We start from the raw sequence: 15,103 nt of genomic DNA, 5'->3' as shown, positions 1-15,103 counted from the left end.
GAACAACGTCAGTTACCTTTGTTCCCGCGTTTGATAAAAGGTGAGCTTTTAAGCCTGAGAAATCACCCCGTAAATGCACACGTTTAATTGCACGTGTTAATATGTATGCTTACACAGTATTAAAAGACAGTCAAAAATTAACGTCATTTACCTTCGTTCCCGCGTGTGACTCGTGCTGTAAATCTCTTCCTTGTTTTTAGTTCACGTGATTACGTAGGAGGCGTGATGACGCGATATGTGACTCCGCCTCCTCCATTACAGTGTATGGACAAAAAATATGTTCCAGTTATGACCATTACGCTTTGAATTTCGAAATGAAACCTGCCTAACTTTTGTAAGTAAGCTGTAAGGAATGAGCCTGCCAAATTTCAGCCTTCCACCTACACGGGAAGTTGGAGAATTAGTGATGAGTGAGTCAGTCAGTCAGTGAGTCAGTCAGTCAGTCAGTGAGGGCTTTGCCTTTTATTATTATAGATGATTCCTTCCATTAATTTTCCTCTGATGCACGTTACGCTTACTGGCCTATACTTGCTTGGATCTGCCTGGTCACCCTTTTTATAACAGGATAATATTTGCTATTTTCTAATCTGTCAGAATTTCCACAGAGAGTGCAGTGACTTCCTAAAAACATGGGTTTATATCTGTACTCACTAACCTCCTTAAGCACTCAGGAACAAATACAGGTAGTCCCCAGGTTACGGACATCCGACCTATGACTTACGAATGGGGCCGCAGCTGTGACGCATGCACCTCAGTTACTGCCGCTCCGTCATCTTCGGCCTGGGGAAGCTGCAAGCAGTGGCTGGACGGAGGCTGGAGGGGGGCGATTTCTCTGCTCGTGCAGTGTAGTGTAGTGTTTCTCGGGCGGTGACCTGTGGTCCATAGTCTCCGGGGCCACAGCAATCTCTCATGTGCAGGACGGAGGCTTGATGAAGCGGTTCGCTGCCCACCCACTACACCGCCGCAGCTACTACTCCTGACTGGATGGAGCGGAGGGGGGAGTTTCACTGCCCGCCTATCACACACGGCTGCCCCGTTCGTTCTCGGTGGGCGGCTGGTAATGCTGCAAGCGGTGACCCGGTTGTGGCTGAACGGAGGCCACTGAGATTGAACGGGGCGGCGGGGGGGAAGCACTGTAGTGTACCTCGGGTGGCTGCCTGTTGAATGGGGGTGGTGGTGGGCGATTCACTACCTGCCTTTGGCCGCACCATGTTCGTTGTCAGTGGGAGGACGCTGTAGGCAGCGTACTGTAGTGGAGGTGATTGTGTGGTGGGCTGGTGATGAACCGCCCCATTCATTCTCAATAGCAAGCCTGCTTGTACTGTTACGTACATAGCAAGAAGTTGTCTTTCGTCAGTACATCAGACATGTTGACGACTGGTGCCATCCTGCTGTGATAGCGTGTACAGTGCTGTGCAGAGGAGCTCAGTTTAACCTTTTGTCTTCACCCTTCAACAATATTGTCTGGATTTACACTTTAAGTTGGAGACTTGTACATCGTTTAATTTGGGTCAAAAAAAAATGATAGTAAAGATTGCATTAGCGCAAACAAATGGAAATTATTACTCAGTGTAATAACGGAACAGCAAAAAGAGATCAAATATATTGTCTGGATTTAAACTTTAAGTTGGAGACTTGTAGATCGTTTAATTTGGGTTGCCATCATGCAAAAGTAGTGTTTCTTCCCAGTGTTGAGGCGTATCCACGAGAATAAAAGATTTGTTTTTTGATGAAAGTGAAATCCACGTACACCAGCGGTAGAGATGTGAAGTGGCTGGCGCATAGCGCAGGCCGGGGGGTTGGCAAGCGAAGCGAACAGGGGGCAAAGCCCCCTAGTGTTCTAATTAAAAGGCAGTGCCACCAAATGCTAACAACAAGGTTGACAGTTGATGGCGGCCTTTTCGTCAATCTTCCCACTACAATGTCTCTGAAACACAAATCTGATGCAAGTGCCGGTGATACAGTAAAGAAGAGAAAAACCATCAGCATGGAAAATAAAGTAGAAATAATAAAAAGTCAGAGAGAGGTGAAACTCCATCATTCATTGGCAGAGCACTTGGTTACAGTCGGTCAACAATAGCATTTATTAAAATAATGTACCTGTTCTGACATACATACAAATTCAACTTACCGTAGATACTTGCATATTAGTCGATCTCGCAGATAAGTCGAGTGTATTGTTTAAGCCAAAAATTACGAAATTTGTTATGACCCACGTATAAGTCAAAGGTAAAACTTGACAGCTATCGGAGATAGAGGGTGACAATCAGCTGTTAATGGCGACAAAACTCACTGTCACGTCACAGGCATTCCCCCTGTGCTTGGAGAAATGCTAGACTCGTGGACTCGGCAACTAATCTTTGCGTGTGTGTGAGTTGCGAAATGTAAACAAAGGCAAGATGGCATCGACATGTCACAAGGGAGCGAAGCGAATGCAGAAAAGAAAACGCTCGGCAGACAATGTTTTGCGCATTATCGTAGAGTCGGACTCTCATTTTTCAGAATCGGATTTTATTGACAGTGATCAGGAATCGAGCAAGAGAGTGAGAAGACGGCATCAGCTGATCGGACACCAGCCAATGCCGCGGCAGCTGATCAGCTGCCAGCTAAACGCATTCGTGCAGCCAATGCAGCTACGGCAAGGTTCGCGTGGGAGGAATACCCAGACATTGATCCGTGGGAGCCGAACTGCCTACCGGACATCACAAGACAGTATGGCTTGCTGTTGGACACGACAGATCACCCGCTGCTGGACTACTTCAGGCTGCTCTCTCCTGATGCTGCTTTTCAGCTACTGTCAGACGAGACAAACAGGTAGGCAAAAAAATTTTTTGAATCGTGGGCTGCGCTTGCATCGCTTTGATAGCGTGCGTTGCCTTGGTTTTTTTGATTCCAAATCTGGTTGCACGTGGCAGCAAATGGTATGTTTGTTATCTAAAACCTGCAGAAGCTAATGCTTAAATTCAAGTATTTCACATTTTAAAGAATTATTTTAAGAAATTAGAAAAAAAAACTAGCTAATTAGCAATAGTATTGCTGGCTTAGAGTTATTTCAAAGACCACAGGAAACGGCAGATGACCGGTGACTTAACACCGTGAAGCGTTGAGTGTACAATGTCATAACCCATATTCTATGGACAATTCTATGTTGCCCCGTGGATACTGTGGGTACGAAAGTATTCAGACCCCCTTCAATTTTTCACTCTTTGTTATATTGCAGCCATTTGCTAAACTCGTTTAAATTAATTTTTTTCCTCATTAATGCACACACAGCACCCCATATTGACAGACAAAAAAAAGAATTTTTGAAATTGTTGCAGATTTATTCAAAAAGAAAAACTGAAATATCACATGGTCCTAAGTATTCAGACCCTTTGCTGTGACACTCATATATTTAACTCGGGTGCTTTCCATTTCTTCTGATCATCCTTGAGATCACCTTCATTTGAGTCCAGCTGTGTTTGATTATACTGATTGGACTCGATTAGGAAAGCCACACACCTGTCTATATAAGACCTTACAGCTCACAATGCATGTCAGAGTAAATGAGAATCATGAGGTCAAAGGAACTGCCTGAAGAGCTCAGAGACAGAATTGCGGCAAGGCACAGATCTGGCCAAGGTTACAAAAAAATGTCTGCTGCACTTAAGGTTCCCAAGAGCACAGTGGCCTCCATAATCCTTAAATGGAAGACATCTGGGACGACCAGAACCCTTCCTAGAGCTGGCCGTCCGGCCAAGCTGAGCTACCGGGGGAGAAGAGCCTTGGTGAGAGAGGTAAAGAAGAACCCAAAGATCACTTTGGCTGGCTCCAGAGATGCAGTCAGGAGATGGGAGAAAGTTGTAGAAAGTCAACCATCACTGCAGCCCTCCACCAGTCAGGGCTTAATGGCAGAGTGGCCTGTTGGAAGCCTCTCGTCAGTGCAAGACACATGACAGCCCGCATGGAGTTTGCTAAAAGACACCTGAAGGACTCTGAGATGGTGAGAAATAAGATTCTCTGGTCTGATGAGACCAAGATAGAACTTTTTGGCCTTAATTCTAAGCGGTATGTGTGGAGACAACCAGGCACTGCTCATCACTTGTCCAATACAGTCTCCACAGTGAAGCATGGCGGTGGCAGCATCATGCTGTGGGGGTGTTTTTCAACTGCAGGGACAGGACGACTGGTTGCAATCGAGGGAAAGATGAATGCGGCCAAGTACAGGGATATCCTGGACAAAAACCTTCTCCAGAGTGCTAAGGATCTCAGACTGGGCCGAAGGTTTACCTTCCAACAAGACAATGACCCTAAGCACACAGCTAAAATAACGAAGGAGTGGCTTCACAACAACTCTGTGACTGTTCTTGAATGGCCCAGCCAGAGCCCTGACTTAAACCCAATTGAGCATCTCTGGAGAGACCTAAAAATGGCTGTCCACCAACGTTTACCATCCAACCTGACAGAACTGGAGAGGATCTGCAAGGAGGAATGGCAGAGGATCCCCAAATCCAGATGTGAAAAACTTGCTGCATCTTTCCCAAGAAGACTCCTGGCTGTATTAGCTCAAAAGGGGGCTTCTACTAAATATTGAGCAAAGGGTCTGAATACTTAGGACCATGTGATATTTCAGTTTTTCTTTTTTAATAAATCAGCAACAATTTCAAAAATTCTTTTTTTTGTCTGTCAATATGGGGTGCTGTGTGTGCATTTTAATATTATTTATTGTATCAGTATGCTGCTGCTGAAGAATGTGAATTTCCCATCGGGATTAATAAAGTATCTATCTATCTATCTATCTATTAATGAGGAAAAAAATTAATTTAAATGATTTTAGCAAATGGCTGCAATATAACAAAGAGTGAAAAATTGAAGGGGGCGGCACGGTGGCGCAGTGGGTAGCGCTGCTGCCTCGCAGTTGGGAGATCTGGGGACCTGGGCTCGCTTCCCGGGTCCTCCCTGCGTGGAGTTTGCATGTTCTCCCCGTGTCTGCGTGGGTTTCCTCCCACAGTCCAAAGACATGCTGGTTAGGTGGATTGGCAATTCTAAATTGGCCCTAGTGTGTGCTTGGTGTGTGGGTGTGTTTGTGTGTGTCCTGCGGTGGGTTGGCACCCTGCCCAGAATTGGTTCCCTGCCTTGTGCCCTGTGTTGGCTGGGATTGGCTCCAGCAGACCCCCGTGACCCTGTGTTCGGATTCAGCGGGTTGGAAAATGGATGAATGGATGGAAAAATTGAAGGGGGTCTGAATACTTTCCGTACCCACTGTAAGTCGATCCTGTTTTTTTGAATGAATTTTAAGGCATAAATTTTTCAACTTATACGCGAGTATCTACGGTAAATACAAACCTACAGTCCCTATCTTGTACATAACCCGGGGACTGCCTGTACTATCTGGTCCTGGTGATTTGTTTGACTTCAGCATGTTTAGTCTGAGCAGCTCTTCTCTCTCTACAATTTCCAAATCACTTAACACTTCCTTAGCAGTCCATTTACCACTATTTCCTCATAAGTGAAGACCCTAACCTGCAGGGGTTCATGGGAATTGGAGTTCCAATGGGGAGCCCTGCTGTGTCATGTGGGAGCTGCCAGAGGAAGTGGTGGGGAGGAGGTTTCCCCCTTTTAGGGAGGTTCTACCTCACCTCACCAGGAAAGGTTATCTGGGAAGCAGTGTGGCGGTACTGGAAGTACTCCTGGGTCCGGTATAAGGAAAGCCACCTTTCTTCACTCAGGGAGTTGGGTGGAAGAGGATGAAGCTCGCCTGAAGAAGAGGAACGACAAAGAGGGGGAAGAAAATCACCATTTGGATTTTGTGCATCGTTCAACGTTTGAGAGAAGCCTGAGAGAGGAATTTATGGAAAGTAAAATCTTTATCTCAACTCAAGACCTGTATTTGTGTTGATGTGTTTGGGACTTGGGGCTCAGTGGCGCCCCTTACTGGTCATAAGACATAAAGCTTTCTCACTTACTTATTTCTTGTTTCCATGTCTTCATGTGTTGAGTGGCACATGGCACTAAACTGGGATACGAAGAAGTCGTACCGTCTGTGATAAGAAGGGGTATCCTCCTCAATGTTTGCAAACTTCACAAACTGTAAACAAAATAAAGAACAATAGTATAAAACTTGAAAGCCAGCTAAACAGCCATTACTGAACCCACCCACATATTATGATTGCATTATCATTGACAAACAACTTACACACGCTTCCTATCCAATCAAATGAAATTTGAGAAGCTCAGATAGAGGGTGGCACGGTGGCGCAGTGGATAGTGCTGCTGCCACCTCGCAGTAAGGAGACCTGGGTTCGCTTCCTGGGTCCTCCCTGCGTGGAGTTTGCATGTTCTCCCCGTGTCTGCATGGGTTTCCTCCGAGTACTTCAGTTTCCTCCCAAAGACATGCAGGTTCGGGTTTATTCGCGATCCTAAATTGTACCTAGTGTGTGCTTGGTGTGTGCCCTGCGGTGGGCTGGCGCCCTGCCTGGGGTTTGCTTCCTGCCTTGCTCCCTGTGTTGGCTGGGATTGGCTCCAGCAGACCCCCCCCTCCCATATGTGACCCTGTGTTAGCATTAGGGAATCCATTCCCGGACGGGTTTATCCATTCCCGGGAATTTGGGAATCCCGTATTTCATTCCCGGGAATCCCAGGCTCCCGGGGATGACACAGTGCACAGGCATCTCACATGTGAACGGTTTCAGAACGACCGACACTTATTTTTAGTAAAATTACTGCAATATGTCGACACAAATAAAAGACTAATCTTATCTACAAGCAGTTCATGCTGTCATATAAGTACATGTATCTTTAGTTGTGGTAATAAGAGCGTAGAAAGCACAACGTCCTCACAGATGGCGCAGTGGTAGTGCTGCTGCTTTGCAGTAAGGAGACTGTGGAAGATTGTGGGTTCACTTCCCGGTTCCTCCCCGTGTGGATAGCGCTTTGAGTACTGAGAAGCGCTATATAAATGTAATGAATTATTATTATTATTAACGTGTCCAGCATGCGGTCGTCCAGGCGAGAGCGCACCTTCATGCAGAAGTACGCCAGCCGCTGAGAAAGCACACTCTGCCTCCACTGAAGTAGACGGCACAATCATCAGATACTAATACACTTGGTCTAAACAACACCCGTGCTTGCCGTTGCTCTGAAACACAGCCATTTCAGCTTTAACTGATGCATCCAGTTTCTTGTCATCATTCTGTGATGGCAAGTTTCTTGGCACAGATGATGCGGATTGTGGAATATGGCCGGCCGTTCATCCCGGCCAATACCCCCAAGCCACCAGGTGGAGCCCTGCCTGCAACATAGAGGTGCCCCGAGTTCCAGCAGGGCATCATGGACAGTGGAGTTTTTCATCATAGCCCTGCTGGATACCATGGGAACCTCCAGGGGTTGCTGCAGGAAGCCCCAGAGACTTTGGTTTCACCTATAACCCGGAAGTGCGTATTAGTCACGGCGACAGAGAGAATGACTCACTTCCGGGTTGAAGAAAAGGAGTTTTTATCTGACCCGGAAGTGTTAACAATCACATGGACAGAGAGAGCGAAACACTTCCGGGTCAAGGACTATAAAAGGATTATGGGAAATCTCAGATGTCGAGCTGAGCTGGGTGGAAGGGTTGCAACGCGTCTGGGAGTGGAGGATTGATTAGTAATTGATTATTGTTTATTTATATGAGTATTGCGGAGTGTAGGGTGCTTTGTGCACTGTTTATTGATAAAATAAAGTCATATTGGACTTTTATCTGGTGTCTGGCGTCTCAAACAAGGGTTCAAGGGAGCGATAGTGCCCTCAATCTGTTACAGGATGCAACAGACTGACACACTGCAATTTCAAGTTGCTGTTCAAAGCTGTTGTCTGATGAAGTGCAAGCTGCAGCAATGGCGCCACCTTAATTATTTTCAACTATAACTCTGTTATTTCTTGATCGATTTTTACACATTTATACGCTATATATGCGAGCTTGGCCGTTCCCATTTTCCCAGGAATTACAGCAGTTTCATTCCCGGGAATGTCCGAGAATGGATTCCCTAGTTAGCAAATAGCAAGTTGAATAATGGATGGATGGATGGATCAGATAAAAAGTATGCAATACTCTGTTAAAATCCGGGTGTGCAAAACTCGTAGAGACCAACCCAAAGAGATAAAAAACTGAAACTGCTGACAAAGGGGTAATACATTAAGGGTCTCAATACATCTATGAAGGAGAGGTTTCATTTTTTTTTTTTTTATTAAATAAATTGACACATCTTTCTGAAAAGATATGTTCACATTGTTATCATGGGCAGCCGAGTGCCGAGCCGGGTTAAACTGGATCCTTCGAGCAGTAAAATTGAAATATACAACACAATAAAGTGTACAGAAAGTGAAGGGGCTTTCTGAACCCACTGCATAATGAGCATGAGGAGCCTTTGCAATGAAGTTTAAATCAAACCTGCCAGTCATAAGACGAAAGAAAATGTGTTTATTAATATATTACTGGGAAGTGAAAACTTTGAACTTTAATTGAATGCCAGTCCATCCATCCATCCATCCATACGTTTTTTAAACAGCCAACTCCGTTTAGGAGCAGAGGGAATCTTTGCCTAATCTGGCAGGAGTTTGCTTAAAGTCCAAACTGAGATTCCAGCCATTAGTGGGGCCAATTAATGCTCACATCAGTCACTCACTGTTGATCAAATAACTTAATGGATCTTTCTTTGGCACAAGGAAGGAAAAACCCACATTGAAAGGTGGAGAATGTGAAAACGCCATATAGGTGGCGCTCAATCTGCAATTCCCACACAGGGTTCTGGAGTTGTAAGGCAACAACACTAAGCACTGTGCCACCCTGCCACTCCCCACTGGAGTGAGTGAAGCAACGGCAAATATTTGAGTTTTTCAACGTTGCATCGGCATGGTCACTTTCAGTCACTTGTGGACACCTCGGGGGGACCCCCCCCCCAGATGATGAAGAAGAGCAGGCAATTAACTGGCATCTTTTTAATTAAGTAGCACTCAGCAGCATCACTTGTGGATATTTCCATTAAGTGTCCTACAGTCGATTAGATGGGGACAGTCGTTTCAAGACAATTCTCGTATCCCATCCCTTAGCCTGTTCTGTTCAACTGCTCTTATGTAAAGGGTCTCTGTGGTACGGCTCCACGTACATCTTCTCTTCTCTTCTCCGGGGAAGCGCGTCTGCCTTCTGCGTTACAATTTCGCACCCTGTAATTCCGCACAGAATGTACTGAGACTTCTGCCAGCGCGGATACACATGGAGGCTTCCAAGGTTATAATTTTCCTCGATCTCCATGCAGCCATTGTAATTAATATCAAAATGACACAGAATGCTAAGTATTTATAGGGCGCCTGCACCAATCTAAATGCCATTTCTAGAACCTTTTAACTTGTATTGTGCATGGAGATCAGCATTTTTAGTAATTTCAAAGCTAATTATAGAGGCAATGTTTTCAAATTAAGTTTTATTTTGACTGCCTCCTTCTTTATTGTCTGAGCGCCACTAATACGCAGATTCAATTCAATGAGCTAAAGCTAGCAAGCGCTTTCCTTTTTGTGGTGCCCACCTAGCAACATCAGGGGGTGAGACAGAGGAGAGGAGTCAGGGGGAGAACTTTGTACCCTGGTTCAGAAACAACTGTCTACGGCTAAACATCCATAAAAACCAAGGAACTGCTTATTGACTTTCACCGCTCCAAAGAGCCTCTGTGACCGGTCAACATTCAGGGAGTGGATGTAGAGGTGGTAGACTCTTATAAATACTTGGGGGGTCCACATCAATAACAGGCTTGAGTGGTCTTGGAACACAGAGGAACTAGAGAAGAGAGGGCAGAGCAGGCTCTTCTTCTTAGGAGGCCGCATTCCCTTAACTTGGGAAGTGACATCCTCCACATCTCTGTGATAGCCAGTGTGGTGTGGTGGGCTGGTAACGTCACTTCAAGAGAGGCCCACCAAATCAACAAGCTCATTAAAAGGGCAGACTCTGTTATGGAACTCACTCTGGACCCCAGAAGGTAGAAGTGGAGGATAGAATGAAATCCAAAATGAGTGCCATTATGAACAATGCTACACATCCTCTCTGTGACAGACCAACAATGAGGACTTTCAGAAAAGAAAATATTCAGCAGTAGAGTATCAAGAAATGCTACGGGGGCTCATTTATACCAAAAAGCAACACACCTTTAAAGTGCCTCACATGGACTGATGTAACAGCCATATGACATGCCCGTCAGAACAGGCAGTCCTCCAGAAGCCAAGTATGTTCAGGCCCGGCCTGTACTTGACTGGGAGACAACCTAGGAAACGCTTGGGTTACTTCTGGAAGAGGAGTTGGTGAGACCAGCAGGGAGTGATAACCCAGCGGTCTGTGTTCTGGAGATGTAAAACCAAGGTCCGGAGACTCTGTGGTCATTAAAGGTCTCTGGCCATCCATCAAATAGAGTAGGGTGTTACCATGATGTCCATTCTAAACTGTGGCCTGGTCTGTTCAACCCCCCAGGTCATACCCTGTCTCTAAATGTATACTGCAGCCATTTCTCTCACCTCTTTACCACCTAACAGCTAATGTGTGGTGAGCCTCCTGGTGCAACAATGCCTGCCATCACATCACACAGGTGCATGCTGCACATTAATGGTGGTTGAAATGGCTCCCTACTCTCTATGTAAAGTGCATGAGTAGTGAGAAAAGCACTATATAAATGTGAAGAATTATATAATAATATAATTATTATTGTTAATTTTATATTTATTTATATATATTATATATATATATATATATATATATATATATATATATATATATACCCTGTATATACAGTGATCCCTCACTATATCGCGCTTCGTCTTTCGCGGCTTCACTCCATCGCGGATTTTAAATGTAAGCATATGTGAATATATATCGCGGATTTTTCACTGCTTCGCGGATGTCTGCGGTCTACAGTACATGTGCTTCCTCAGTTGATTTGCCCATTTGAATTCAAACAAGGGACGCTATTGGCGGATGGCTGAGAAGCTACCCAATCAGAGCACACAGTTAAGTTCCTGTGTGCTGCTGATTGGCTCAGCAACGGAGTGCTGCATTAACCAGGAAGTCTCATCTCACTCATTCAACATTAATGCACGTTACTGCTAATGCTTCAGGATTGCAGAAAAGGTAAAAGTTTTGGATATGTTGAAGGAAGGAAACAGCTACACCGCTGCAGGACACAATTACAGCATCAATGAGTCCATGATTCTTTTTATTTAAAAAGGAGGAAAAGCATATAAGATCTACGGCCGCAGTGTCCTTTAACCAGGGCGCAAAACGAGTTGCAAGTGGACGTGATAAGGCAGCAGTCTGGATGGAATCTGCTTTAGGGATTTGGATTGAAGAGTGCTGGAAGAAGAACAACGGCGGTGCTACACAATCGCCTGAAGAGGCTCCTTTAGAAGAGCTGTAATGCTGTCCTTTGTTGTGCAGTAAAATTAAACTCATCGTTATCGGACAAGTCGTCGTGTCATTGTTGGTGAGTAACCATAATTAATTATCTACGTACAGTACTTATTACATGTACATAGTTTAGTGTCACTGTACACACATTTTACTGTATACAATTTTTCTTGCATTGTACGTATTTATTGCTGGTGGCCTGTCTGTTGTAATGGCTGTAACGTATGTGATATTGGAGATGCTCGATATCTTTAAAATAATATTTAGGTTTTACTGTATGTAAACTGTGTTTACATACATAATTTCAACGAATCTTACCTAATATCTAAGAGAATACAAAGGGTTTATGCTGTATAATTGTGCGTGAAATGTTTATAATAGTGTGGGAGAGTTTATAAGGGCTTAAAATATATAAAAAGAACCATATAAACATATGGTTTCTACTTCGCGGATGGCTCTGGAACGCAACCCCCGCGATGGAGGAGGGATTACTGTATATATATTCATTGCATTCATAGTCTGTGTCACATTATATATATATATATATATATATATATATATATATATATATATACACACACACATTCATACATACGACTACTACTACTAATAATAATAATGTTAGAAGATAGCCCCAACATGCCTCTCACTTTTGAAATGGGACCATAAAATTCATCTCTTTGACCAAAAATGTGCAGACTGGTAATAAAGAAAACTTAGATCTATGAGATAGATAGATAGATAGATAGATAGATAGATAGATAGATAGATAGATAGATAGATAGATAGATAGATAGATAGATAGATAGATAGATAGATAGATAGATAGATAGATAGATAGATAGATAGATAGATAGATAGATAGATAGATAGATAGATAGATAGATAGATAGATAGATAGATAGATAGTGTCACAGACGACTGCGGTCATTACCTGGCTGAGATGCCTGGAGGGACTGGAAAGAGACATTAATAGCTTCCGGGGCACAAGGGGGCAGCCGCCCTGGATAAAAAGAGGACCACGGGAAAGGAACAAAGATAATTTGACCTACTGGGAACCATGGCCACCGCCAGGGGGCGCTTTAAGCATCAGGAGACCCGGATGTGATTACTTCCGCCACACTTGGCAAGATGGCGGAGGGATCGGCCACGGACGCCCGGAGTGCTTCCGGTTCAAAGGGCAGCACTTCCGCCACACCAGGAAGTGCTGCCGGATGGACGTCATCAGCCACCTGGAGCACATCCGGGCAGGAATAAAAGGGGCCGCCTCTTTGCAGTCAGTGAGCCAGAGTCGGGAGTGAGAGAAGGACGAAGCTCCCTTGAGGAGTAAAGGCGGCCAAGGACATTGATTTAAGGGTGATTATTGCTGTGTGCTTTGTGTGGAGTGAAGAACTGTGTTTATTTAGTGATTTAATAAACGTGTGCTTTTATAAAGATGTGGTCTCCGACTGGTGGTGTCCGGGCAACTAGATAGATAGATAGATAGATAGATAGATAGATAGATAGATAGATAGATAGATAGATAGATAGATAGATAGATAGATGTGAAAGGCACTAGATAGATAGATAGATAGATAGATAGATAGATAGATAGATAGATAGATAGATAGATAGATAGATAGATAGATAGATAGATCTGTAAAACAAAACAATTAATACACAAAATATTCAAACCATAACATATTAGGAGACCATAAACATCCATCCATCCATTATCCAACCTGCTATATCCTAACTACAGGGTCACGGGGGTCTGCTGGAGCCAATCCTAGCCAACACAGGGCACAAGGCAGGTAACAAACCCCGGGCAGGGCGCCAGCCCACCGCAGGACACACACACACACACACACACACACACACCAAGCACACACTAGGGCCAATTTTGGATCACCAATGCACCTAACCTGCATGTCTTTGGATTGTGGGAGGAAACCGGAGCACCCGGAGGAAACTGACGCAGACATGGGAAGAACATGTAAACTCCACGCAGGGAGGACCCGGGGACCATAAACATAATATACAAAATAATAGTCAAACAGCAAGAAAAACTGTAAAATGGAAGAAAACATTGGAAGCCCTTGTAAACATGAGACTTTCAAACAATGCAATTACATACCTGGGGTCTGTAGGGACCTGGCATAGGTTTATATGTAAATCAGGCTACAAATAACCACAACTCCTCAAAATGTTATTGAAACCTCTTCCTTGAACACTTTACCTCGTTTTAAACTAATTTGTAATACTTAATTACTTTAAATGTTTAATGTTTTTAATTAAATTACACAATTATAGTCTGCTACATTGTATTTTTGTGATCACTGCAATGTGGCTGCTGGCACACTCTGCAGCGATCAACTGTTTTGCAGTGCACTGATACTGGACATATCTTGTGTTTTTATCCACATTTGCTTCTGTAAGAAGCCATTTTTGATGATGAGGCTTGTGCTGTTTCACTCTGTGCAGCTGCTATAGCTACCTGTCCCCTTCACGTTCAATCCTCTTGTTGCTCATCCTCCCTCTACAATCCCCTTCCCAGAACATTCAGGATCTGATCTGATGGTATCAGAAGAAACACTCTGCACTGCCTAACTCTGTTGTTCACTCTTTCAAGGGCTTCCTGTGATTATAAGTGTCAGCGTCACTTCTTTTCTTATCTCTAATGCCATAAAAACCTAAATAATGAGAAACAATATAAACAAAGCCGTAATAATGCCTTCTTTGTTTATTTCCCACTTTTGCTTGTGTAAGGAGTTGCTTCTTTTGACATGGCTTGTGCTGTTTCTCTCTGTGTATCTGCTGAAACTGTCTGCCCCCTTAACCTTCAGTATCCTTCTCCTTGTCTAAGCTCTGCCAATTTACAATTCCCTGCCCACAGTATTTATGATCTCATGACATTAGAAATATCGTTCTGTACTGCATTACTCCATTCTTCATCGTTTGTCTCCCTGCTACATGCCTCTCAGTCTCTCTCTTGTCGACTGTTGTCAATGACAGGGACTCGTTCAAGGGCTTGCTGTGTTGATAAGTGATACATTTCTTATCTCTTACCTCTCTAAACTCATAAATGCCTACTTAAAAAGTAACAAGTTATAAAAGCAGCTGTAATGAACATAAAGATATACAAAGAAATCCTGGAAAAGGCATCTTTCATTCAAGCACTGTTTAAAAACACAGCACTAAAGTGTGCAGGAAAAAATACTGACACTTTATCGCATTCAGGGTCACTAGTGACCCTCTAAATTTTAGGTGAATAAACATTTATTTTAAACCATTTGGACAGATTTTTAGTAGTAAATTGTTGCTGTTGTAATGAATGAGGCATACCTGGGAAACTCTGTCCACACTGTCTCATATGAACCTATGAGAGCTGGAAAAGTAACGTCATGGGTCACTAGCGACCCAAAGTATGTACGCAAGGGTTAAGACAGAGGCGAGATCCTGGATAAACTAAAACAAGTTGTAACGTAACACTGTGAAACGGACATGTGGAGCAAGCAAGTTAAAGATGTATTTTACTTGTCATCAAAGCCCAACACTGATTACTTCTGGTTGTAGTAATGCAGCACATTTTGTAGTGTTGATACCTGAATTTGTATTATCATTTGTAAATATTTCTTTTTAAAGGCACTAAAATCATTAAGAGGCACCCGCACACAAAACAAAAGGCAGAAATAATTCTTCCTTCACTTAAAATATCCTTAT

General features: G+C 43.8%; 1 protein-coding gene across 1 annotated transcript in view; it reads right to left on the bottom strand.

The window, feature by feature from the left end:
• efr3a (EFR3 homolog A (S. cerevisiae)) overlaps window positions 1-15,103 on the bottom strand; it is a 313,432-nt gene that overhangs the window by 147,049 nt on the left and 151,280 nt on the right. Inside the window, exon 6 of the mRNA XM_051928967.1 lies at window positions 5,946-6,067. Within this exon, the coding sequence (XP_051784927.1) occupies window positions 5,946-6,067 (122 nt within the window). The remainder of the gene's footprint in view (window positions 1-5,945; window positions 6,068-15,103) is intronic.

Source organism: Erpetoichthys calabaricus, chromosome 6, assembly GCF_900747795.2.
Source record: "Erpetoichthys calabaricus chromosome 6, fErpCal1.3, whole genome shotgun sequence".
NCBI lineage: Eukaryota > Metazoa > Chordata > Cladistia > Polypteriformes > Polypteridae > Erpetoichthys > Erpetoichthys calabaricus.
The sequence above is the reverse complement of the archived record's forward strand: the minus strand, read 5'-3'. Positions and strand labels throughout refer to the sequence as shown.